Genomic DNA, 27,249 nt, shown 5'->3' on the forward strand with positions numbered 1-27,249 from the left:
TGTGAAACTTCCAAACTGTATCCCAAAGTGACCATGTCATTTTGTTTTCGCAACAGCAGTGTGTGAGTTCAAGTTACTCTTCATCCTTGCTATACTTGGTATTGTCAATTTTTAAAAAATTAACTATTCTGCTAGGTGTATGGTGGTATCACACTGTAATTTTATTTTTAATTTTTTTCTGTTTTGCATGGGCAGGCACCAGGAATCGAACCCGACACACTGTAATTTTAATATGCATTTCCCTCATGACTAATAATATTGAACATCTATCTGTTCGTTCGTTTGCCATTTATGTCTCTTCTTTGTGAAGTGTCTCTTCTAATCTTTTGCATACTTTTAATTGGATTCTTTTTATTATTGATTTTTTAATCAATAATAATAATATTATAATAATCAGTAATCAAAAATAATTACACGTGATGTAATTATTTGACCTGATACCAGTGTAACTTTATAGTACATACAAACACCATTCCTTTATCCCTATGTCCACTTACCTTTTTGTAAGTATTTTCTCCCTGTTTTTGTGGATTTGTCTTTTCATTTTCCTAATGGTGTCTTTTAAAGAACGGAAGTTTTTAATTTGATATGTACAATTTATCACATGGTTTGTTCTTTTTGTCTCCAAAGTAATGTTTGCCTAACCCAGAGTCACAAAGATTTCCCCCTGTGGCCTACAAGATTTATAGTTTTAGGATTTGTATTTAGGTTTATAATCCACATTAAGTTTATTTATACGAAGGAAGGTTCTAGGTTTACCTTTATGCAGAAAGTTATCCAGTGGTTCTAGCACTATTTGTCAAAAAGGCTGTAATTCCTTCATTGGATTACTTTGGCATATTGGATGAAAGTCAGTTGATCCATATATGTGGGGTCTTTTTCTTGATTCTCAGATGCTTTTACTGTTACTGTTAGGATGATTATTTGAATTTTCATTTTTTATTCTGTTGATAATGGTGATTTGATTGATTTTCAAATGTTAAACCAACCTTGCAGTCCTGGAATAAACCCCATGTAGTCATGATTATCCTTTTTTTATGTATTGCTGGATTTGATTTATTAATATTTTGTTAAAGGCATTTGTGCAAGTGTTTTGAAGTGTCTAATGTTGTTTAGAAATATTAATCTTAGTTTTCTTTTCTTGCAGTATTTTTGCTTTTGGTTGGGATTTGTTTCTTTCTCTTCTGTTTTCTGAAAATGTATTTAGAATTGGTATTTCTTCTTTTAATGTTTGATAGAATTCACCAGTGATGCCATTTGGCCTTGAACTTTTCTTCTTCTGAAAGGTGTCTGAATTTCACAGCTACTAAAATAAATGCCATCAATTGGTTGGCTTAAACAATGGGAATTTATACATTCACAATTTTGAGACTAGGACATGTTCAGAATCAAGGTATCAGCAAGGCAATGCTTTCTCCTCGAGGTCTGTAACATTCTGGTGCTGGCTGCCAGTGATCCTTGTGTCCTTGGCTTTTCTGTCATTAGGAAATGCATGTGGCAGCATCCTCTCTTTTCTCTTCCCAGTTCCCGTAGCTTCTAGCTTCTTCCTTTGGCCTTTTCCTTGTGGCCCTCTTCTATAAGTGTTCCAAAATAGGATTTAAGACCCATCCTAAATCACTTGGCCATACCCGAACTAAAAATATCATCCTCAAAAGCACCTACTTAACAATGGGTTCACACCTAGAGGAATGGATAATATTAAGAACATGTTTTTCTGGGGTACATAATTCAACCTACCGCAGAAGGCTTTTAATTAAAAGTTTAATTTCCTTAGTAGATACAGGTCTCTATTTCCATATTATATATATTTTTTTATTTTTTATTTTTTTTTATTTTTTTTTTTATTAACGGAACGAAAAAAAAAAAAATTAACACAACATTTAGAAATCATACCATTCTACATATGCACTCAGTAATTCTTAACATCATCACATAGATGCATGATCATTGTTTCTTAGTACATTTGCATCGGTTTAGAGGAACTAGCAACACAACAGAAAAAGATATAAAATGTTAATATAAAGAAAAGAAATAAAAGTAGTAGTAATAGTAAAAAACAACAACAACAAACAAACCAACAAGCAAACAAAAACAAAAAAAACCCTATAGCTCAGATGCAGCTTCATTCAGTATTTTAACATGATTACTTTACAATTAGGTATTATTGTGCTGTCCATTTTTGAGTTTTTGTATCTAGTCCTGTTGTACAGTCTGTATCCCTTCAGCTTCAATTACCCATTGTCTTACCCTGTTTCTAACTCCTGCTGAACTCTGTTACCAATGACATATTTCAAGTTTATTCTCAAATGTCCGTTCACATCAGTGGGACCATACAGTATTTGTCCTTTAGTTTTTGGCTGGATTCACTCAGCATAATATTCTCTAGGTCCATCCATGTTATTACATGGTTCATAAGTTTATCTTGTCTTAAAGCTGCATAATATTCCATCGTATGTATATACCACAGTTTGTTTAGCCACTCTTCTGTTGATGGAGATTTTGGCTGTTTCCATCTCTTTGCAATTGTAAATAACGCTGCTATAAACATTGGTGTGCAAATGTCTGTTTGTGTCTTTGCCCTTAAGTCCTTTGAGTAGATACCTAGCAATGGTATTGCTGGGTCGTATGGCAATTCTATATTCAGCTTTTTGAGGAACCGCCAAACTGCCTTCCACAGTGGTTGCACCATTTGACATTCCCACCAACAGTGGATAAGTGTGCCTCTTTCTCCGCATCCTCTCCAGCACTTGTCATTTTCTGTTTTGTTGATAATGGCCATTCTGGTGGGTGTGAGATATCTCATTGTGGTTTTGATTTGCATTTCTCTAATGGCCAGGGACATTGAGCATCTCTTCATGTGCCTCTTGGCCATCCATATTTCTTCTTCTGGTAGGTGTCTGTTTAAGTCTTTTTCCCATTTTGTAATTGGGTTGGCTGTCTTTTTGTTGTTGAGTTGAATAATCTCTTTATAAATTCTGGATACTAGACCTTTATCTGATATATCATTTCCAAATATTGTCTCCCATTGTGTAGGCTGTCTTTCTACTTTCTTGATGAAGTTCTCTGATGCACAAAAGTGTTTAATTTTGAGGAGCTCCCATTTATTTATTTCCTTCTTCAGTGTTCTTGCTTTAGGTTTAAGGTCCATAAAACCACCTCCAGTTGTAAGATCCATAAGATATCTCCCAACATTTTCCTCTATCTGTTTTATGGTCTTAGACCTAATGTTTAGATCTTTGATCCATTTTGAGTTAACTTTTGTATAGGGTGTGAGAGATGGGTCTTTTTTCATTCTTTTGCATATGGATATCCAGTTCTCTAGGCACCATTTATTGAAGAGACTGCTCTGTCCCAGGTGAGTTGGCTTGACTGCCTTATCAAAGATCAAATGTCCATAGATGAGAGGGTCTATATCTGAGCACTCTATTCGATTCCATTGGTCGATATATCTATCTTTATGCCAATACCATGCTGTTTTGACCACTGTGGCTTCATAATATGCCTTAAAGTCAGGCAGCGCGAGACCTCCAGCTTCGTTTTTTTTCCTCAAGATGTTTTTAGCAATTCGGGGCACCCTGCCCTTCCAGATAAATTTGCTTATTGGTTTTTCTATTTCTGAAAAATAAGTTGTTGGGATTTTGATTGGTATTGCATTGAATCTGTAAATCAATTTAGGTAGGATTGACATCTTAACTATATTTAGTCTTCCAATCCATGAACACGGTATGCCCTTCCATCTATTTAGGTCTTCTGTGATTTCTTTTAACAGTTTTTTGTAGTTTTCTTTATATAGGTTTTTTGTCTCTTTGGTTAAATTTATTCCTAGGTATTTTATTCTTTTAGTTGTGATTGTAAATGGGATTCGTTTCTTGATTTCCGCCTCAGTTTGTTCATTACTAGTGTATAGAAAAGCTACAGATTTTTGAATGTTGATCTTGTAGCCTGCTACTTTGCTGTACTCATTTATTAGCTCTAGTAATTTTGTTGTGGATTTTTCTGGGTTTTCTACATATAGTATCATATCGTCTGCAAACAGTGATAGTTTTACTTCTTCCTTTCCAATTTTGATGCCTTGTATTTCTTTTTCTTGCCTAATTGCTCTGGCTAGAACTTCCAAGACAATGTTGAATAATAGTGGTGATAGTGGACATCCTTGTCTTGTTCCTGATCTTAGGGGGAAAGTTTTCAATTTTTCCCCATTGAGGATGATATTAGCTGTGGGTTTTTGATATATTCCCTCTATCATTTTAAGGAAGTTCCCTTGTATTCCTATCTTCTGAAGTGTTTTCAGCAGGAAAGGATGTTGAATCTTGTCGAATGCCTTCTCTGCATCAATTGAGATGATCATGTGATTTTTCTGCTTTGATTTGTTGATATGGTGTATTACATTAATTGATTTTCTTATGTTGAACCATCCTTGCATACCTGGGATGAATCCTACTTGGTCATGATGTATAATTCTTTTAATGTGTTGTTGGATACGATTTGCTAGAATTTTATTGAGGATTTTTGCATCTGTATTCATTAGAGAGATTGGTCTGTAGTTTTCTTTTTTTGTAATATCTTTGCCTGGTTTTGGTATGAGGGTGATGTTGGCTTCATAGAATGAATTAGATAGTTTTCCCTCCACTTCGATTATGTTGAAGAGTTTGAGGAGAGTAGGTACTAATTCTTTCTGGAATGTTTGATAGAATTCACATGTGAAGCCGTCTGGTCCTGGACTTTTCTTTTTAGGGAGCTTTTGAATAACTAATTCAATCTCTTTACTTGTGATTGGTTTGTTGAGGTCGTCTATTTCTTCTTGAGTCAAAGTTGGTTGTTCATGTCTTTCCAGGAACCTGTCCATTTCTTCTAAATTGTTGTATTTATTAGCGTAAAGTTGTTCATAGTATCCTGTTATTACCTCCTTTATTTCTGTGAGGTCAGTAGTTATGTCTCCTCTTTCATTTCTAATCTTATTTATTTGCATCCTCTCTCTTCTTCTTTTTGTCAGTCTTGCTAAGGGCCCATCAATCTTGTTGATTTTCTCATAGAACCAACTTCTGGTCTTATTGATTTTCTCTATTGTTTTCATGTTTTCAATTTCATTTATTTCTGCTCTAATCTTTGTTATTTCTTTCCTTTTGCTTGGTTTGGGATTAGTTTGCTGTTCTTTCTCCAGTTCTTCCAAGTGGACAGTTAATTCCTGCATTTTTGCCTTTTCTTCTTTTCTGATAAAGGCATTTAGGGCAATAAATTTCCCTCTTAGCACTGCGTTTGCTGCGTCCCATAAGTTTTGATATGTTGTGTCTTCATTTTCATTTGCCTCTAGGTATTTACTAATTTCTCTTGCAATTTCTTCTTTGACCCACTTGTTGTTTAAGAGTGTGTTGTTGAGCCTCCATGTATTTATGAATTTTCTGGCCCTCCGCCTATTATTGATTTCCAACTTCATTCCTTTATGATCCGAGAAAGTGTTGTGTATGATTTCAATATTTTTAAATTTGTTAAGACTTGCTTTGTGACCCAGCATATGGTCTATCTTTGAGAATGATCCATGAGCACTTGAAAAAAAGGTGTATCCTGCTGTTGTGGGATGTAATGTCCTATAAATGTCTGTTAAGTCAAGTTCATTTATAGTAATATTCAGGTTCTCTATTTCTTTATTGATCCTCTGTGTAGATGTTCTGTCCATTGATGAGAGTGGTGAATTGAAGTCTCCAACTATTATGGTATATGTGTCTATTTCCCTCTTCAGTGTTTGCAGTGTATTCCTCACGTATTTTGGGGCATTCTGGTTCGGTGCATAAATATTTATGATTGTTATGTCTTCTTGCTTAATTGTTCCTTTTAATAGTATATAGTGTCCTTCTTTGTCTCTTTTAACTGTTATACATTTGAAGTCTAATTTGTTGGATATTAGTATAGCCACTCCTGCTCTTTTCTGGTTGTTGTTTGCATGAAATATCTTTTCCCAACCTTTCACTTTCAACCTATATTTATCTTTGGGTCTAAGATGTGTTTCCTGTAGACAGCATATAGAAGGATCCTGTTTTTTAATCCATTCTGCCAGTCTATGTCTTTTAATTGGGGAATTCAGTCCATTGACATTTAGAGTTATTACTGTTTGGATAATATTTTCCTCTACCATTTTGCCTTTTGTATTATATATATCATATCTGACTTTCCTTCTTTCTACACTTTTCTCCATGTCTCTCTCTTCTGTCTTTTTGTATCTGACTCTAGTGCTTCCTTTAGTATTTCTTGCAGAGCTGGTCTCTTGGTCACAAATTCTCTTAGTGACTTTTTGTCTGAGAATGTTTTAATTTCTCCCTCATTTTTGAAGGACAATTTTGCTGGATATAGGAGTCTTGGCTGGCAGTTTTTCTCTTTTAGTAACTTAAATATATCATCCCACTGTCTTCTAGCTTCCATGGTTTCTGCTGAGAAATCTACACATAGTCTTATTGGGTTTCCCTTGTATGTGACGGATTGTTTTTCTCTCGCTGCCTTCAAGATCCTCTCTTTCTCTTTGACCTCTGACATTCTAACTAGTAAGTGTCTTGGGGAATGCCTATTTGTGTCTAATCTCTTTGGGGTGCGCTGCACTTCTTGGATCTGTAATTTTAGGTCTTTCATAAGAGTTGGGAAATTTTCAGTGATAATTTCTTCCATTAGTTTTTCTCCTCCTTTTCCCTTCTCTTCTCCTTCTGGGATACCCACTACACGTATATTTGTAAGGTTCACATTGTCCTTGAGTTCCCTGATACCTTGTTCAAATTTTTCCATTCTTTTCCGGATAGTTTCTGTTTCTTTTTGGAATTCAGATGTTTCATCCTCCAAATCACTAATTCTATCTTCTGTTTCTTTAAATCTGTCATTGTAGGTATCCATTGTTTTTTCCATCTTTTCTACTTTATCTTTCACTTCCATAAGTTCTGTGATTTGTTTTTTCAGTTTTTCTATTTCTTCTTTATGTTCAGCCCATGTCTTCTTCATGTCCTCCCTCAATTTATCGATTTCGTTTTTGAAGAGGTTTTCCATTTCTGTTCGTATATTCAGCATTAGTTGTTTCAGCTCCTGTATCTCATTTGAACTATTGGTTTCTTCGTTTGACTGGGCCATATGTTCAATTTTCTGAACGTGATCCGTTATCTTCTGCTGGCGTCTGGGCATTTAGTCAGATTTCCCCGGGTGTTCGACCCCACAGGTTGAAAGATTTTTCTGCGCAATCTCTGGGTTCTGTTCTTCCTATCCTGCCCAGTAGGTGGCGCTCCTGGCACACGCCTGTCTGTGGGTTCCACCAGCGAAAGTTGCTGTGGGTCCCTCAACTCTGGAAAACTCTCGCCGTAGGGGAGGTTCGGCAACCGAAGCCTCTTGGAAGAATGCCAGCCGGCCCGGGGTTCCAAACGCGGGGAGGGTCGCCGGCCATCGCAGCACAGGAGAGCGTCCGGCCAAATTAGCCAGTCGGCCCGGGGCACCAAGCGTGGCGGGAGGGCGCCAGCTGTCGCAGCCCGGGAGAGTACACTGTTCCCAGCCGACGGGGGAGTCACGTGTTTGGAAGGGATCCCCCGGTCACTGTTCTCCGCAGTCTGGGGATTTCCGACCCAACTATCTCAGTTGTTCCGGGGGGCCTCGTGTGGTGGGGGCACCAGCCGCCGCGGCCTAAGGGGACCGCCTGTCCAATTCTACCAGCTGGCCCAGGAAGGTGGAAGGGAGGGACTCCGGTCGCTTGCCGTCCCACCCAGGAAAGCCCGTGCCCCTTGGTGATCTCACCGGAGCTGGTTCTCCCAGATAGTCAGGCGTTCCAGGATGGGGTACGCTGTCCCTTTGATCTCCCTCGTGGTTCCAGGAGCTGCTCTGTATTATCTCCACTCCCCCAGTAGCTGTTCTGGAGGAGGAAAGGTGAGGGCAGCAAGGCTGTCGAGGCTGGTGGCGGAGGAGCATGGTGAAGGCGGGGGAAGAGGGCACCGTGGTGGTTGGAGAGCAGCCGGAGCAGGAGGGGGAGGAGAGGGGAGGAGGAGGGCGGGCGGCTCGGCTGCTGCGGGGCGTGGGCGCCGCGCGGCGGGCCGGCGGAGAAAGAGAGGGGAGGAGGAGGGCCTCCATATTATATTTATATACCTATATAAAAGAAATATAGATTATCTATTTCTTTTTTTAAAACTTTTTTAGTGTATAATATAACACATATACAAAGCCAAGAAAGAAAAAAGCAATAGTTTTCAAAGCACTCTTCAACAAATAGTTACAAGACGGATCCTAGAGTTTGTCATAGGCTAACATACCATCATCTCAGATTTTTCCTTCTAGTTGCTCCAGAATATAGGAGGCTAGAAGGAATAAATGTTTTTTTATCATCACAATCAAAATTTTTTTCTTTTCTGTGTAAAATGACGTATATAGAAAAAAAGCAATAAATTTCAAAGCGCACAGCACATCAATTGGTTGTGGAACAGATTTTAGAGTTTGGTATGAGTTAAAATTCCGCAATTTTTGGCTTTTACTTCTAGCTGCTCTAAGATACAGGAGACTAAAAGAAATATCAGTTTAATGATACAGCAGTCATATTCATTTGTTAAACCCTACCTTCTCTCTATAACTCAACCATCTCCTTTGATCTTGCTGTCCAACTCTTTAGGGGTATTTGGACCATGGCCATTCTAACTTTTTCATGTTGGAAGGGACTGTCAATAATATGGGGTAGAGAGATGGAACTATCTGATGTTCTGGAGAGGCTGTGTCCTCTAGGTTTCAGGACTTATCTGGTTCAGGGACCCATCTAGAGGTTGTAGGTGTCTGAAAAGTTACCCAGGAGCATGGAAATTTTGTAGAATCTTGTATGCTGCCCTAGGTGTTCTTTAGGATTGGGTGGAGTGGTTTTGGTTGAGCTTTGGCAAGTTATGATAGGTAGAAGTATCTAACTGAAACTTGTGTAAGAGTGACCTCCAGAATAGCCCCTCAACTCTTTTTGAACTCTCTCAGCCACTGATACTTTATTAGTTGCATTTCTTTTCCTCCTTTTGGTCAGGATGGAATTGTTGATCCCATGGTGCCAGGGCCAGACTCATCCCTGGGAGTCATGTCCCACACTGCCAGGAGATTTTCACCCCTGGATGTCATGTCCCACGTAGTGGGGGGAGGGGGCAATGATTTCACTTACAGAGTTGGGCTTAGAGAGATTGAGACCGCATCTGAGCAACAACAAAGGTCCTCCAGAAGTAACTCTTAGGTATACCTACATAAGCGTCACAAGAGTAAGCCTCAACTAAAGCAAGAAATGTTTATTTGGTACAAAATTTATATTTTGACTAATGCATTTCCTAATTTAGCTTATATGAACAGGTTAATTGAACAGCATAAGTACATAGAATCATGAGTAGGGCATGAGATTTTGTAGGTTTGTCCAAGTTAGTGTGATGCGCCCATAAATCCCAGAGTGATTTGAACAGTGAATGAAGAAGTATTTGCAAAATCCCTTTGGGGAAATGGAGAGAAAGGGGGAAAAGTTCAACTTCCCCATTTGGAGAATTTCTCATATTCTCACAAGCAGTGGGAACAACCAAGTCAATAGGGCAAGCCCTGAATCTTGGGGTTTGCCGCTGTGAAACTTATGCCCACAAAGAATAGGCTAAGCCTATTTAAAATTAGGCCTAAGAGTCACCTCCCCGCCCGCCTCCCCCAAAGGACTTGGCATCAAGGGATTGAGAAAACCTTCTTGACCAAAAGGTGGAAGAGAGAAATGAGACAAAATAAAGTCTGTGGCTGAGAGATTTCAAACAGAGTTGAGAGGTTATCCTGGAGATTATTCTTAGGCATTATATAGTTATTTCCTTTTTAGTTTATGGTGTATTAGAGTGGCTAGAGGGAAGTACCTGAAACTGTAGAGCTGTGTTCCAGTAGCCATGCTTCCTGAAGATGATTGTATAATGATACAGCTTTTGCAATGTGACTGTGTGAGGGTGAAAACCTGTTCTGATGCTCTTTTTGTCTACGGTATGGACAGATGAGTAAAAAATATGGATAAGAAATAAACAAATAATAGGGGGAACAAAGGTTAAAATAAATTGATTAGATTGAAAAAAAAAAAAAAAAGAGTAAGCCTCAAGATCAAGGGCTTGGCCTGTTGATTTGTGTGTCCCTAATGTTTGACACAGTATCAGGGGATTCTCTGATAATAAAGTTTAATAGTTCCATATTTTTTCTCCCTTCCCTCAAGGGACTTTGCCAATACTTTTTGCTTATCTGCTTAATATATTCTAGGATGTATCTAGGCATTACATTAAACTATACAGGATTAAAGGCCCTCATTCTTATTCTGGGCTCCCTGTGTTTCAATTATTCAAATGAGCTATCCAGACAGGTTGAGTTAAAAAAATTAGATTCTGGACAAAATAAACATTTCTTCCTTTAGTCTCAAAGAGTAGGTGCGGTTCTAAAATATAGACCGTGTCCTCCTTACTCCTGTGCTGTGAATTACCCTAATCCAGACCTGATTGGCCTCATTCTTATCTCTAACTGCCAGATTATACCTGTATAAAACATCATCTCAATATCCAGAAATAATAATTACCCCTCCAGACTCAACGTGTCTGCTATAAGAGCTTACAGTCTAGGCCCCTGTTTTCTTATAAGCATTTTCTGAAGGAGACCATACAATAATTGTTCTTTCGTTTCTGGTTTTTTTTTTGCCTCACCATATGTCCTGCAGTTTCGTTCACATCCTTACATGCCTTATGATTTCATTCCTTTTGTAGCAGCACAATATTCAATCATATGTATACACCATCATTCACCAATCTACTTTTCAGTCAGTGCATCCTTCAGCCACCTGCATTCATTAGACAGCATATATAATGCCCACAGTCTACAGTCCATCAACACTCTCAATTTTAGATAATTTTATTGTTCCCAAGAGGAAGATAACCAATAACCACACCCTTTCCAAATAGGAAATCTAAACCTCCCCTTAACTCTTGTCCCTCCCTCCATTATTTGCCCCTGCTGTTGCTGTGGTACTGCTGTTTTCCTGTTAAACAGCACATAGCACGCAATAGCACTTTTCCCCCTGTACCCTGGGGTTATTCACTCTTTGTACACGAATCATACCTTTGAAGTAGTTCTTGCGAGAACTTATTTTTCTAGTGTTAATCAGTGGGATACATAAGTCTGTACAACCCCACTCAATCTTGTTCACCTTCAATATGATAATATTATGTACAGACCCACTAGAGAACTGCCTTCATTTCTATTTGTTCCCTTACAATTGAGTTCAATCTCATTAGCTAACCATTCACCCATTTCTAGCTTCTGTGTGTCTCTAAGTCCCCTATATGCTGTATTATAAGCCCTGATTTTACCCTTACCATGGTCATAAGAGTGGAGTCATGTAGTATCTATCCTTTTGTGTCTGGCTTACTTCACTCAGCATTATGTCCTCAAGGCTCATCCATCTTGTCTTATGCTTCAGGATGTCATTTCATCTTACTGCTGCATAATATTCCATCGTATGTATATACTACATTTTGTTACTCCACTAGTCTATTAATAGGCATTTGGATTGTTTCCATCTTTTGGTGATTGTGAATAATGCTGCTAAGAACATCAGCATGCAAATACCTGTTTGCATATGTCCCGCAGGTTCGTTCACATATGGTATGTACCAGGTAGTGATATTGCTGGGTCATAGGGTAACTCGACATTTAGTTTCCTAAGGAACCTCCAAACTGTCTTCCATGGCAACTGTACCATTATACATTCCCACCAGCACTGCACAAGTGTCCCAATTTTTTCCACATTCTCTCCAACATTTGTAGTCTCCTGTTTGTTTAATAGCAGCTATTCTTATAGGTATGAAGTGGTATCTCATTTTAGTCTTGATCTGCATTCCTCTTATAGCTAATGTTTTTTGTTTGTTTGTTTGTTACATGATCAGGAACTGGGAATCAAACCCGAATCTTCAGCATGGCAGGCGAGAACTCTGCCTACTGAGCCACCACAGCCTGCCCTCTTTGTGTTCTTTTGAGCCATCAAAAGCATTTTGCTCTTCAGAAAAATGCCCATTCATATCTTTAGCCCATTTTATATTTGCGTTGTTCATTCTTTTGTTGTTGCGTTGTATGATTTATCTATGTATACAGGATATCAAGCCTTTGTACGATGTGTGATTTCCAAATATTTTCTCCCATTGAGTTGGCTGCCTCTTCACCTTTTTGACAAAGTCTTTTGAGGTGCAGAAGCATTTGATTTTGAAGAGTTCCCATGTATCTATTTTTCCTTTTGTTGCTTGTGCTTTGGGTATATAGTTTAGGAAGCTACCTCCTATTACTAGATCTTGAAGATGTTTCCCTACATTTTCTTCTAAGTTTTATGGTGCTAGTTATATCTAGGTGTGTGATCCACTTTGAGTTAAGTTTTGTATAGGGTGTAAGGTAAAGGTCCTGTCTCATTCTTTTGGCTGTTGATATCCAATTCTCCCATGCCCATTTATTGAAAAGACTATTTTGCCCAAGTTCAGTTGGATTTGATGTTCTATTTCTGCACTCTTAATTTGATTCCATTGGTCAATACCTCTGTCTTTGTGCCAATACCACGCTGTTTTGATCACTGTGGCTTTATAATTTAAAGTCAGGAAGTGTTAATCCTCCCACTTCGTTCCTTTTTAGGATGCTTTTAGCTATTCAGAGTCTCTTTCCCTTCCAGATGAATTTGGTAACTAGCTATTCCAAGTCTTCAAAGTAGATTATTGGAATTTTGATTGGTACTGCATTGAATCTGCAGGTCAATTTGGGTAGAATTGGCATCTTAACTATATTTAGCCTTCCTGTGCATGAGCAGGGAATGTGTTTCCACCGATTTAGATCTTCTTTGAATTCTTTTATGTTATGTAGTTGTTTAAGAGTGTGTTATTTAATCTCCATATGTTTGTGAAAGTTCTTGTTCTTTGGTGGTTATTGATACCCAGCTTCATACTGTTATGATGAGGGAAAGTACTTTGAATAATTTCAGTGTTTTTAAATTTATAAAGACTTGTTTTATGCCTCAGCATATGATCTGTCCTGGAGAATGTTCCATGAGTACTAGAGAAGAATGTATATCCTGTGTTTTGGGGTGTATATCTTTCTTTTTGAATGAACTGTGGTTGGTTATGTTTTTTAGGGAGTTTGTCCATTTCATCTAAGTTTTAAAATCTATTGTGATGAAGTTGGTCAGTACATTTTTTATACTCCTTTGACTATTTTAATGTTTTATTCCTGATATTGGTAATTTCTATCTTAATTTTTCTTGATTTGGCTAGTTATTTATCAGTTTTATTTATTTTTTTTTTAAAGAAGAAGCTGTTGATTTATTGATATTCTCTTGGTTTTCTGATTTCAATTTCTTCACTCATTTCCTTCTTTATTCTTGGTTTAGATTTAATTAGGTCTTTTTGTCTAGTTTCTTAAGGTGGAAGCTTTAAGTCATTGATTTGAGACTTCTCTATTTCTCATAAAAGTTTTTAATGCTATAAATTTCCCTCTGAGCACTGCTTTTGCAGTTACCTTGAAACCATCGTGTTGAGTGAAATAAGCCAGGCACAAAATGAACAAATATTGTATGGTCTCACTGATAGAAATAATTATAATAAACAAATTCATAGAGTTAGAAGCTAGCATTCAGCTTACCAGGGGCAAGTGTGGGAGGGGAGAAGGGAGTAATGTTTAATTGGTACCGAGTTTCTGTTTGGTGTGCTGGAAAAATTTAGTAATGGATGATAATTGTGGAGGCACAATTTTGTGAATGTAATTAACACCACTGAATTGTATACATGTAAAGGGATAAATCAGGAGATTATATGTTGTGTGTAAGTTACCACATGCAAACACAATCCCTAGAACTATACAACACCGAGAGTCAACCCTAATGTAAACAGTGGGCTATAAAGTTAACGTAATTATAATATTTTTTCACCAATTGTAACAAAATTACAACACTAATGCAAAATATTAATAATAGGGAAAACTGTGTCTGTAAGAAAGACTATATGGACAGTGTACTTTCTGTATGCTTTTTCTGGAAACCTACAACTGCTCTAAGGGAAAAAAATGAAAAAACAAAGTGTGTTGTTTAATTTCCGCATACATGTAGAGTTTTTAGGTCTTCCTTTGCTAATTATTTCTAGCTTCATTCATTGTCACAGAAGACACATTATGTGATTTCGATATTTTAAAGTGTATTGAAACTTGAATTTTGAGCTAACATATGGTCTATCCTGAAGAATGAGTCAGGCACTAGAGAAGAAATGTGTATTCTATTGTTGTATGAAGTGTTCCATGTATGTCTGTTAGGTCTAGTTGATCTATAATATCATTCAAGTATTCTATTTCCTTATTATTGATCTTATGCCTAGATGTTCTATCCTGTTATTGAAAGTGGTTTATTAAAATCTTCTATTAATATAGAGCCATCTATTTCTTCCTTCAGGTCGATCAGTATTTGCTTCATATACTTTGGGGTTTTGATGTTAGGTACACATAAATTTATAATTGTTACGTCTTATTGAATTGACAGTGTATCAATACTTAATGTCCTTTTTTGTTCCTCATAATGGTTTTCACTTACAGTCTTGTGTTATCTGATATTAGTGTAACTATTCCAGCTCTATTTTAGTTACCGTTTTCATGGTGTATATTTTTCCATCCTTTCACTTTCAGCTTACTTGTGACTTTTAACATAATGTGAGTCTCCTGTAAGCACATATAGTTGGGTCTTCTGCCAGTCTCTTCCTTTTTACTGGAGAGTTTAATCCATTTACATTTAAAGTAACTGCTGATAATACAGGACTTTCTTCAGCCATTTTTCTGTTTGTTCTTTGAAAGCCTAAACCTTTTGTCCCTCAATTTTTCTGTTAATTACTACTTTCTTTTTTGTTTGTTTTTTTGAAGTTTCCTATTTTGAGTTATTTCTTGTTTCCTGTGTTAATTTGGAAAATGCCAGAATGCAATATACCAGAACTGGAATGGCCTTTAAAAAGGGAAATTTAATAAGTTACAAGTTTGCAGTTCTAAGCCTATAAAAATGTCCAAGGCAACCAGGGAAAGAAGCCTTAGTTCAAAGAAGGCCGATGGCTGAGGAGTACCTCTTGTCAGCTGGGTAGTCATGTGGTGATATCTTCTGGTGCCTTTGCTCCTGGGCACCGAAGCCTTCAGCTTCTATTCCTGTGGGGGTTCCTCACATTGTTTCTCTGAGGCTGGCTTTCATCTCTTGGCTTACCTTGGTTCTTTCTAGGTTCTGGCTTACTTAATATCTTATGGTGTAAGATATAAGATACAAGAGCCCAGTGGATGGAAGCAGTATAACGAAATAAAAACTTCAGGACAGCAACCATACGGGTAATTATAAATGCTAGTACTATTACATATATATATACACACACACATACATACATACATATATATAATATATTGTCATATATATTAAATATAGTACATTATATATTTTTGGTATATAACTCCATTTTTTACTTCTTACAGTTCTAAGAAATGCAAATGTACAAAAAGTAATGGTAATTTTGGATTTGGGCTCATAAGCATCTGCTGGGCTCATAAGCATCTCCAAACATTGTGTCTCTGTTCTCCATGTGTTCACATCTATGTCAGTGCTGCTCTGTTGGCTCTGCTCTGTCAGTTTTGAGGCTTCTGTCATTTCTGGCTCTCTCCAAAATGTTTCCTCTTTTAAAGGATTCCAGTAAACTAATGAAGGCCCACCTGGAATGGATGGAGTCACATCTCCATCAGAAAGGTTACACCCACAGTTGGGTGTGTTACCAGTTACAGAGATTTCCAACCTACAGTATTGAACCAGGATTAAAAGAAACAGCTGCCTCCACAAGATTGAATCAGTATTAAACGTGGTTATTCTGGGGTATATAGTATTTTCAAACCAGTACACCTTCTGTATATGTTTTCCTGATATTTTGTTTGTGGTTATCATAGGGCTTAACATCCTAAATCTGTATCAGTCACGTTTTGATTTAATATCAACATAACTGTAATAACACATAGAAACACTATTCCTCTATCTCTCTGTCCAGTTACCTTTTTGTTACACTTGTTACTAGTTATATCATTATGCATTGTATGTCCCAAATCCAAAATTACCATTACTTTTTGTACATTTGCGTTTATTAGAACTGTGAGAAGTAAAAAGTGGGGTTATATACCAAAAAAATATAATGTACTATATTTAATATATATGATAATATATTATATATATGTATGTATGTATGTGTGTGTGTATATATATATATGTAATAGTACTAGCATTTATAATTACCCGTATGGTTGCTGTCCTGAAGTTTTTATTTCTTTATACTGCTTCCATCCACTGGCTTGCGTCTTTTCCTTTCAGTCTGTAGAACTCCCTTTAACATTGCTTGTAGGTTAGGTAGGGTGCACCGATATATGACTTAAAATAGGTAATCCTTTGCCACAGTCTGCTTTGACTTAATTGTTTATTATATTGCTTTAGCTATACACAGGCTGCTTCTTCCTGAGGGGCAACTTCTAGGAGGGCAAGCCAGTTTAGTCTTTCAGGCAACAGATTGGTATACTGACATACAGATATGTATCCCAGTATGTGTTTAGTTTATTTTCCTCCCTTCAGAATAGGGGCACTCAATAGGAGTGCAGGCTGACTTCAGACATTCTGAAAAGGGAATGGGGGAAGTGCCAGCAAGGGCAGCATGATCTTTGCCTACTGTTTTTAAAGCTTTGTTTTCTTAATTTACCACTTGCCCAGTTACTTCAACCCTTAACTGTTTTCTGGAGTTTTGAGGAAAATGGCTTTGTCAGTCTTTATTAGTTGCTCAAAGACTGTCTTGTCTGGTTGTACTACCTGCCTCTTTTCCTTTATTCCTGTTTGTTACTTTATTCCTCTTTATCTTCCTTCTTTCCTACTGAGCATTTTTTTATTCCATTTAATCGCCACTGTTGGCTTATTACTTATATCCTCTCTTTTTTAGTTGTTGCTCTAGGATTTACAATATACATCTTTAACTCACCCACTCTGCCTTAAAATATCATACCAATTCCTGTGTATTATAAACCTTACAACAGTATACTTCAAAATACTCACTCCCATCCTTTTTACTATTGTTGTCATTTTAATTCTTGCATATGTTGTATGCTCCACAATATGTTTTACTCTCTTTACCTTAGACAATAACCTGTCCTTTAAAGCAATTCAAATAAGGAGGGAATGTCTTTTCTATTTATCTGCTTTTTCAACCATTTCCAGGACTCTATTTCTTCGTATAGGTCCAGATTTCCATCTGATAGTTAGTATATGCCTCCTGCCTTAAAAAAATATATACATATTTTAAAACAGTTCTTCTCACACAGAACTGTTGGTATTGAATTATTGCAACTTTGGTTTGTTTGTTTGATTTTAGATTTCTGGACTGGGTTTACAGGTTTTATTTTCTTTCAGTGCTGTAAATATGTTTGCATAGTTTCTTACAGCTCGTTTCCAGCAGCTCTGGGGTGATTCTTTTTTTGCATGGGCAGGCACTGGGAATTGAACCTGGGTCTCCGGCGTGGCAGACGAGCACTGTCTGCTGAGCCACCATGGCCTGCCCTCTGGGGTGATTCTTAATCTCTTTCTCTTTGTTTAATGGAATGTTTTGCTTGCTTATTCTGTAGCTGCCTTCAGAAGTTTCTGTTTATCCTCGGTTTACAGCGTTTGATTATGTTATATCTAGTCTTATGTTGTTTTTGTTTTTGTTTTTCAGGGTTGGCCTTAATTATTTTTTCCAGTTTTGGGTCCTCTGATATACAATTTGTCATCTTTTATTGTCTTTGGAAAATTCTTAATTATTATCTCCTATAATATTTCTCTTACTTTTTGCCTTTTGGGAGTTCAATTAAATGTATTTTATATTGTTGATATGGTCACAAAGCTTTGGATTGCTCTGTGACTTTTTTTCTCTTTGTGTTTCAAGTTAAGTAATTTTAATTAACGTATCTTTAAGTTCAGTGATTTATTCTTCAACTGTGGTTGATCTACTGATGAGCCTTTTGAAGGAATTCTTTATTTCTAGCATTTCTATTTGACTTTTCCCCTAGTTTTTTCTTTCTGCTCAAATGCATGTTTTTCATCTTTTCTGTAGATTTTTAAAGTCCCTTTCCAATCACCTCAACATTTAGGTCATCTGAATTGATTCTATGATTGCTTGATCTTTTGGCAGTAGGTTGTTTATTCTTGCTTTTTTGTGTGTCTTGTGTGTTTTTTTTTTTAATTTTTATTTATGCAAATTAAACAGTCAAATGTTAGTTAAATAATATTTATGCCTGGAAATAGGCTCACCTCTTCTTCTGTTTGGTCATTGTGGGGGATTTAGTCAGTCTGTCTGTAGTTGAGCTGGATTTGGAATTTTTTGGTGCTGTTGTTACCTTGTGCTCTTCTTGGGGACTGAATTGCTAGAGCATGTTTTCCTTATGCTCCTGTTTTACTTTTAGCATTGAACAGTCACTTCATGCCTCTTCTACCCAGGAAGGCTCTTTTGGGTCTCTTGTCTTACCCCCAGTCTTTCTTGTAAACCTCTGGGGGGTGCCCAAGAAAAAGTACTTGTGAGCGTTTACAGACTCCTCTTGTCTCTGGAGCTCCCTTTATTTTAGACTGATACACTAGCCTACTCTAGCATTTAAGAACTTGTTAAAAGTTTCATCGATGTCTTCTTACCCTGTTGTATGGTGACCTTTTCTTCCCATTGTCTACAATAGGTGAAACTGTTTGTCTTCTGTCTGTCTTTGGTAGGACTTCTCACTCTTTCAGTGACATTTCCCTGGGTTGTCTTGCATCCTCGGCAATCTGGTAAAGTCAAGAAAAGTTAAGACTTTTCAATTAAACTAGCTTTTCCTCACTGTTATGATGGGAGGATCACTGTCTTAATGACTTCTACACCCTAAGCAGAAGTAGAATTTGCACATTGCTTGGACTCTGGTAGATTTATCATTCAATTAAAATTTATTAAGAATTGGTTGAATTCATTGAATACTCATGTGCCAAGGAGTATGCTAAGCACTTACTGTATCATCTTATTTAATCCTCACACCTCTCTCTGGGATGTAGATACTATTATTATTTCCACTTTTTAGATGTGAAATTAATGCTTAGTGGAGCAAAAGGAACATTTTAATGAGTATTACTTAAGTCACCTTCGCTTTCCTTTCCTATGCCCAAAACTCGTAAATCCATTTTTAGCTTCTTCAAGAAGAGACATATCCTTGACAATACAGGTTCTTTTTCTAATTTTATGAATAAAGAGACACACTATAAAAGAGGGAAAGCTTAAAGAGAGTTTGTTGAACTTTTGATTAATAGGAAGAGGATACTTTTAGAGTCTAGAGGCTTTGGGTGGTCAGAAATAGCTTTTAGGTTTCATAATGTAAATGATAAAAATAAGGCAGGGGCTGTCATGACTTTACTGCCTCTTTCTGTCCTTTCTTTTCTCTTTTCTGCTTCCAGTGTGAAATAGTTAATAGCCTTCAGTTCTTTTATGGAGTAGTCAAATTTTTTTTCTTTTTTCTTTTTGTTTTTTGTTTTTGGAGTAGTAGAATTTTAAGTATTTTTTCGTTACTTTTCATTTCTTCCTTAGTCTGCTATTTGACAGTTCCTTTAGGTAGCTCTCATACCAGGGAACTTAGTATAATTACTTGTACTATTTACATTTGTACATTTGACTTAAGAAAGTCAAGTTGTCAGTCTCCTCACTCTTTAATACATTCAATAAAAGGTACATAAGGTTTTTAAAAATTTTGTTTAGTTTTTGTTCAGTTCCAGAAAAGAAACTGAGATGCACTTGATCAATAAGCTTAAGTAAGCCAAATGTTCTTAATTCATCTATTCAGGTGTTGTCTGAGATTCATTTTCCAAAATGTGCCATTTTGTAACTCACCTCATTAATCAATCTACATTTCCTTGCATGCTGGTGGATAGATGAAAGTTAAGTTTCATGCAATTTTTTTCTTTGCTGGAATGTTAACACCTTTTCAAGTATTCAACATATATAATATAAATGGAGTAATAAACCGTTATTGAATTCAGAGAGTTTTAATACAGAGGCAATGCTAAAGTTTAGGGAACACAGGACCATAGAGACAGGGAGGAGGATTGTTCACATATGGGAGGAATTTTATAATGCCCTGACTTGATGTAACAGTCACTTATGTGCTTCCTCCTCCCTAGTTAACAGGGAATATGAAGAACAGAAAATGTATCCAGGAACCTAGATTTGATTATTACAACCATGATGTTCCTGAAATTGACCTCAGTGATTGTGAATTGCCACATGTCATTGAAATTTATGACTTCCCCCCTGAATTTCGTACTGAAGACCTTCTGCGGGTTTTTTGCAGTTATCAGTAAGTATTTGCAAATGGTTGGAAATGTTAGGGATGGTGGGATGAGGTTTTTTTAAAGTGTCCTCTTAAAAACACTTGTTTTGTTTTGTTTCATATCCATTGCTTGTCTTCTTTGGCATTAGCTTTATTTATTGTCTTCTCTTAGTAGAAGACAATATATATTAAAAGATTCTTCCTTGGAATTCCTTAAAAATGCCAAAAAAGTCTTTATAGTCCCCATCTTAGTATTTAAAAAGACTGTTGTCCATGATGACTCAAATCTATCTTCACTAGCACTTAGTACATTTATAGTCATTATAATTATGAATATATTTGGATGTATGCCAGTTTCTTTTTTGTGTGTTTTCCCATCTTTTTCTCTTCTTTCTTACCTTTTTTTGAATTGACCAGGTATTTTTTTCTCATTCAAGCTTTTGGGAAATTATACTCAGTTTCTGATTTTTGGTAGTTACTCTAGAAATGATTAATTTACCAATGGCTAAAATTAATATTTTTATCCTCTTTCCAGATTCTATAAATTTTTAAATTCCATTCCCACCTCTCCCTCCACCAGCTTCTAAGTTATTGTGATTAGGCATTTTGATTCTTTTTATTTTTTTTCTTTTCCTTTTAAACTCCCTTTGACATTTTTATTGTTGTTTATATATTCAGTGTTCAGATTTACCCACTTTCTGTGCTCTTCATTTATCCCTTCTTGCATCTTTCATCTTCTTTTTCTTCTTTAACATTCATTTTAGAAATAAAGAGGACTTGAACATTTATTTTAGAAAGAGTTTGCTTATTAAAAACAAACAGTTTTTATTATTTTTTATGGCTTAATTTAAACTTCACTTTTGAGACGTTTTTGCTGGATATAGAATTCCAGGCTGGCAGTGATTTTCTCTCAGAACCTTGAAGATAATCTACTGTCTTCTGGCTTTCTCTGTGGATGATGAGAAGCTAGCTAACAATCTCACTACTATCACTTCTAAATATAATTAGGCTTTTCTCTTTGTATGTTTTTGAGGATTTTTCTTTGTTTTTGGTATTCTGCATTTTCATTGGATTTCTTTTCATTCTGCTTGTGATTATTTGAATTTATTAAATCTGTGGGTTAGTGTTTTTCATTGATTCTCAAGGAATTGCAGACCATTAACTTTCAAATATTGCCTTTGCTCCTGTCTCTCTCTTTTACCTCCTCTAGGATGCCAGTTCAATGAATATTTGACCTTTTAACCTAATCCTCCTTACCTGTTACTTCTCTTTCATATTTTCCATAGCTTTGTCTCTCTCTCTTTTACAGTCTAAAGAATTTCTTTAGCTCTAAAATTATTAAAAATGATTTTAACCAGAGCTAAATTTTCAGTTCACTAATTTTTTCCTTATCTGTGTCTATGTGCTGTTAAGTCTGTCCTTTGACTTTTTTTTTATGCTGTATGGTGGGGGTCACATTTCATACTTTTTCCATGTGACTATCTCATTATTGCTGCACCATTTGTTGAAATATTTTTTGGGTGGGGGAGCTACATGGTTTTTTTTGTTTGTTTGTTTGTTTGTTTGTTTTGCATGGGCAGGTCCTGGGAATCGAACCCAGGTCTGTGGCAAGGCAGGCAAGAACTCTCCCACTGAGCCACCATGGCTGCCCACTACATGTCTTCTGACTTTCTATATTTCACTTATTGTGCATTTCATTTCTAAGTTCTATTTGTTTCTTTTTCAAATCTGCATAGTCTTTTTTTTTTTTTCAGTTTCTTATTTTCTCCAAGTATTTTCAAGATTTTTAACATTTCTTTAAAGATATTAAATGTAGACCTTTTATGGCTTGTACCTGATAACTCCTTTACCTTAAGTCTTTTAATTCTCTTTCCAGTGTCTTGTTTCTGCACGTTCTTGCTCATAATGCCTTGCTTCCTTTGGTGTTTAGTTATTTTTCTTACAATAAGCTCATAATTTTCCTTGAAATTTTATTTTTGGAAATTGAGGCTTACAATGAAAGAAGAAGAGCGTAACTCCTGAGAGGATTTTTTTTTTCTTCTGCCTAGTATCTGTGAGTACTCCAGTACAGGAACACTCTAAGTTAAATTACTGATTTGTGGTTTTTCTGCCCACTCAGTATGAATTTAGAACACAAGCCTATGTGAGGATTGTTTATGGGTCCAGATTCTCAGACATGATTTTTGTCTCTTCTCTGAGCCAAGTTTCGGACAGATAATTTTCCTTAGATTCTGAAGGCTGTATTCTGAGGGAGGGGCAGGTGGAAACTTTACTGAGGAGGATTCAGTTTCCCACTATGAGCAGGTCCTGAGCTTTAGCTGTTGGTCCCTGTGCCCTACCTAGGCCTTAGAAACTGAACAAATAGCTTCAGTTCCTTAGTCTCTGGTTTAGGATTATCTTGCTTTTTCTTTAGTTCCTAGGTGCTTTTGAGAAATTTTTAAAAATAGTTTAAAGATTTTTAGTTATTTTCAGCAGAAATGTTGATTCTGGTAATTAACCCACCATATCACCAGAAATGTCAATTGCTAAACTCATAATCTAATCCCACCAAATTTGCCCCTTTCATGTATATACACTATGTTACCAATAATAACATCATCTTTTCACTCACTTTCTCTTTCTACTTAACTCTCAATTCCTGTTTTTGTTCCTATATATAATCTCTCATATTTCCCCCCTTCTCTCCTTCCTGCCACTGCACTAATTCTAGCATTCATCACCTCATCTAGACTTGCTCTTGTGCTCCCAGTTTTCAGGGCATCCTTATATATTGCTCTTAGTTTAATCTTCATGAGGCACAATGCTAATTATGTCACATTTCTGCCCTAAAACCCTACCTAGTGAATAGTCCAAACTCATTCAAGACCCTCTCTTTCTCTGCCTTTAATCATGCTTTCCATTTGTTGCCTCTCATCCCACCTTACCATTTTCTCATCTGCAAATCTTGTATCTTCATGACAAAACCAAAAAAATTTTTTTTCAGAAAACTTTGTTCTGATGATTGAGCTCTCATTCTACCGTTCTTATGGTGTTTTTTACTTTTCTATCTGGTTTCATATTTTACTTTCTATTCTGGTTTAATGAGTTTTTTATATATTCCAATTGCTGCGTACTCATTGAAGGCAAGATCTGTATTTGAGTCTTTGTATCTCTCATGCAAAGACACTCAATGAAATGGATTAATGTGAAAAAGATTTTCCCACTCTCACTGCCCATTTAAAGGCCTATTATTGTTTCCCTTTTCTCCTGTACAGTCTCTTCTGTGTAGTTAGATGGTTAGCCCAGCTGAGTGTTTGACTCTCACCTGGCACTCTTAAATTTTTTTTGCTTTTGGGATGGAAGCAGGGTGGATGGGTTACAGATTTCTTTGAGATGGTAGCATTGGAAATGGTTCTCTCTTAAAAAAATTTAAGATGTAGACCTCCCAAAGCTTAACCTTGGTTATATACTACTCTAGGTTAAAAACCCATACTCTGTTTCTGTTATTGTGCCTTTACTCTTCATTTTAGTGAATTTACATCAGATCAAACTGAAGGAACTGTTGTAGTGACTTGTAGTTTGTGTTATTTTTTTCTTACAGCTGATAATCAGTTATGATATAATCAGTCACGTCATAGAGGAGTTATCAGATAGATAGGGCTATTGATAGTTGGGTGATTAATAAAAAATAGCTTTTGAAGGATGATAAAAATTCATATATCTCAAATATTTTAAAGTTATTGTTCTGTCGATAGAGAAGTTTTTGTAAGCCACCCTCAAAATACATCACCTATTATTTCTGGTTTCAGTTCTTTAACGTGAAACAAGAATTTTAACATACCTTTGGAGTCATCTGAGTGCATATTCCTCTTAGGTTAAATTTTTTTCTCTATCTTTTACGGTTGTCTTGCCCAAACAAAATTGATAGTTGTTTTTTAGATTTTTTTTTTTTTTAGTGACTTTACATTTATGTAGTCTTCCAAAGCATTCAGCTAGGTTTTCCTAGACACACAACTCTTCTTTTTCACACTCATATTTCACTGGTTTAATTTTATCTAATTAAATTATATGGTTAGAGTATCAAGTAAAACTGATATTAGTGGGTTTGAGAATAACTGCACTAACTCTTGGTATGTAAGTAGTTCACTTGGTGGGAGCAATAGTTATGAGGGCTACTTAGTAAATGCAAGTGTGTAGTGCATCATGAGGATCAATAAATTTTATACAGAAATTGGCGAATGTCAGATTATCTAGTGAGTGGGTTAGTAAATTTCGGTTAATGTAGATCAACAGTACAAGACTAAAAGGTTTTTCCAGAGGAAAAGTAAAAGAGAAGTATACTTCTGTGGCTCTAGCTTATTAGAAAAATTCTAGCTTATTAGAAAAATAAGATTCAGGAATGAAGAAATAATCCAGAACATTATGAAGGAAAAGATTTTGAGAGTATGTAAGAAAGTCAGTATCCAGAGAGATGATACTTATTTTTTTATATATATTTTTCTTTTTTTATTGTGAAAAATAACATATATTTAAAAAAGCAGTAAATTACAAAGCACACCACAACAATTAGTTGTAGAACAGATTTCAGAGTTTGGTATGGGTTACATTCCACAATTACAGGTTTTTCCTTCTACCTGCTCCAAGGCACTGGAGATTAAAATATCAGTATAATGATTCAGCAGTCAAACTCATTTGTTAGGATATCTTCTCTGTTATAATTTCACCTTCTCCTTGATTCTTCTCTCAGTTTTTAAGGGTATTGGGCTATGCCCATTCTAACTTTCTCATGTTCAAAAGGGGTGTCTACAGCATGAGATAGGGGGATGGAATTAATTGATTTTCAGAGAAGCTGGCCCCTGTGGGTTTCAGGACTTGCCTGACCTTGGAACACTTCCAGAGGTTGTAGGCTTCTAGAAAGTAATCTTAGTACATGGAATCTTTGTAGAAGCTCAGATAGAGCCCTAGGTGTTCTTTAGGGTTGGCAGGAATGGTTTTGAGTAGGAGTTGGCAAACAATGATAAATAGCAATGTCTAGCTGAAGCTTGCGTAAGTGTAGCCTCCAGAGTAGCCTCTCGACTCAGTTTGAACTCACTCAGCCATTGATGCCTTGTTACAGTTCTTCTCCCCTTTTAGTCAGAAGGGCATTGGGCCAGGCTTATCTGCTGGAGGTCCTCCCATGTTGCCAGGGAAACTTTCACCCCTGAAAGTCCTCTGGAAGTAACTCTTAGGCATACCTATAGGTAGGCTAAGCTTCTCTGCTGCAGAAATAAGCTTCACAAGAACAAGCCTCAAGATCAAGGGCTTGGCTTACTGACTTGGGAGTCCCTAATGTTTGAGATAATATCAAGGGTTTCCCAGTGCTAAATTTTAATGGTTCCGTATTTTTTCTCTCATCCCTCAAGGAACTTTGCCAGTACTTTTTAATTATCTGCTTAACATTCTCTGGAATGTATCCGGACATTATATTTATATTTTTTTGGGGGGTGGTGGTGGTGCCTGATTGTTTCTTTTTTTTTAATGAAAGATGATATTTTAAAGCTTCAATACTGATGTTAAAAATGAGCCAAGTCTGTTGTGTGATTTTAAAACTTTAAAATGCAATTCATATATATTTTGAATTTGTAAGACTGTATCATTTAGGGTATAGACCCTAACTTAAAGGATCAGGTAGTTAATATTTTAGGTAACTCTCCATTGCTGTACAAAAGCAGCCATGGACAATATGTAAACAAATGGGCATGGCTATATTCCAATAAAAGTTTGTTTTAAAAAACATGTGACCTGTTTTCATATGAAGTTCTAGAACAAGAAAAATTAGCTAGCAGCCATGTATCGCACTTAATCTTGATTGGAGAAGCATCATTTCCATAAAGCTAAAAGAAATTAACTTCTGGTGGAAGTTAATTTCAGCTATAGACCTTACTCTAAATATAGTGTAGATTAGTCTATCTAATTCATTGCCATTATGTTAAGACTCAGTATCAGGGTTTATTGCCAATACAATTCATAGTAGATTTTTCAAAAGCAATCAATGGTATTAAATTCCAAATTAAAACTACCTTAGATTTTCATTAAGAATAGCAGTTCTTTAAACCAATGATCAGTTTTGTTGGCGTCTAGAATTTCCTAAAGATTAGTTAATTGTTATGATTTATTTACTTTGCTTTATTTCTTCCTAATTTTTCTATGACATTCAGATACATTCCCAAAAAAACAAATATTTTAAAAGTTATGAAACTCTAAACCTGAAAAGCCCTCCAAACCCATCTAAGTCTTTTTCCATCCTTTTTGTAAATCGTCTCTGATATTTTAGACTTATGTTGTTGAACTTTTTCACAATCACCAACCCTTGTGGTTATTTTGTACCATGGTCAGCTTATCTTTACATTCAGGAAATTCTCCAACTAACCGTCAAATCCTTTTTTTTTTCCTTCAAAAGAATGTTTTTCTTGACAGGTTGTTAAAGAGGAAGATACTTTAGCAGTTGTCTTTCCGCCCCCCCCTTATAAAAAGAAAAAAATAAATGATGCAAAAACCTTGTAAGGCTTGTAAGTAAAAAACTCAGAGTCCACTTCTTGCTTTAATCACTATTTTCATCAATACTATCTTCCTGCTGAATATTGCTATTAATAATAAAAATCATGAGCACCATTCATTTATTAGATAATAAATGCCCCAACACCGTGCTCTTTTCCTTGTCATGGATGATCTTACTTCCATTTTCACAATTCTGTGAAGGAGACTCTATATCCATTTCTACAAATGAGCAGACCAAGGCTCAAGTGAGGTTAAACCTGCCCAAGGTAGCAGAACTAAGATTTCAGTCCATTTATATCTAACTGTCAAACACTTGTTCTTTCCATTGAACTATATTGAGTTATGGTCAGTTTTGAGCTCATACTTGATAAAATAACTGTCA

The 27,249-nt window shown here is 36.2% G+C and overlaps 1 protein-coding gene across 3 annotated transcripts in view; it reads left to right on the plus strand.

The window, feature by feature from the left end:
• R3HCC1L (R3H domain and coiled-coil containing 1 like) overlaps positions 1–27,249 on the plus strand; it is a 300,427-nt gene that overhangs the window by 115,116 nt on the left and 158,062 nt on the right. For all 3 annotated transcript variants that reach the window (XM_077125695.1, XM_077125693.1, XM_077125694.1), the window contains exon 4: positions 20,203–20,378. In XM_077125695.1, the coding sequence (XP_076981810.1) occupies positions 20,203–20,378 (176 nt within the window). The remainder of the gene's footprint in view (positions 1–20,202; positions 20,379–27,249) is intronic.

The sequence above is a fragment of the Tamandua tetradactyla genome, chromosome 13, assembly GCF_023851605.1.
Source record: "Tamandua tetradactyla isolate mTamTet1 chromosome 13, mTamTet1.pri, whole genome shotgun sequence".
Classification (NCBI taxonomy): Eukaryota; Metazoa; Chordata; class Mammalia; order Pilosa; family Myrmecophagidae; genus Tamandua; species Tamandua tetradactyla.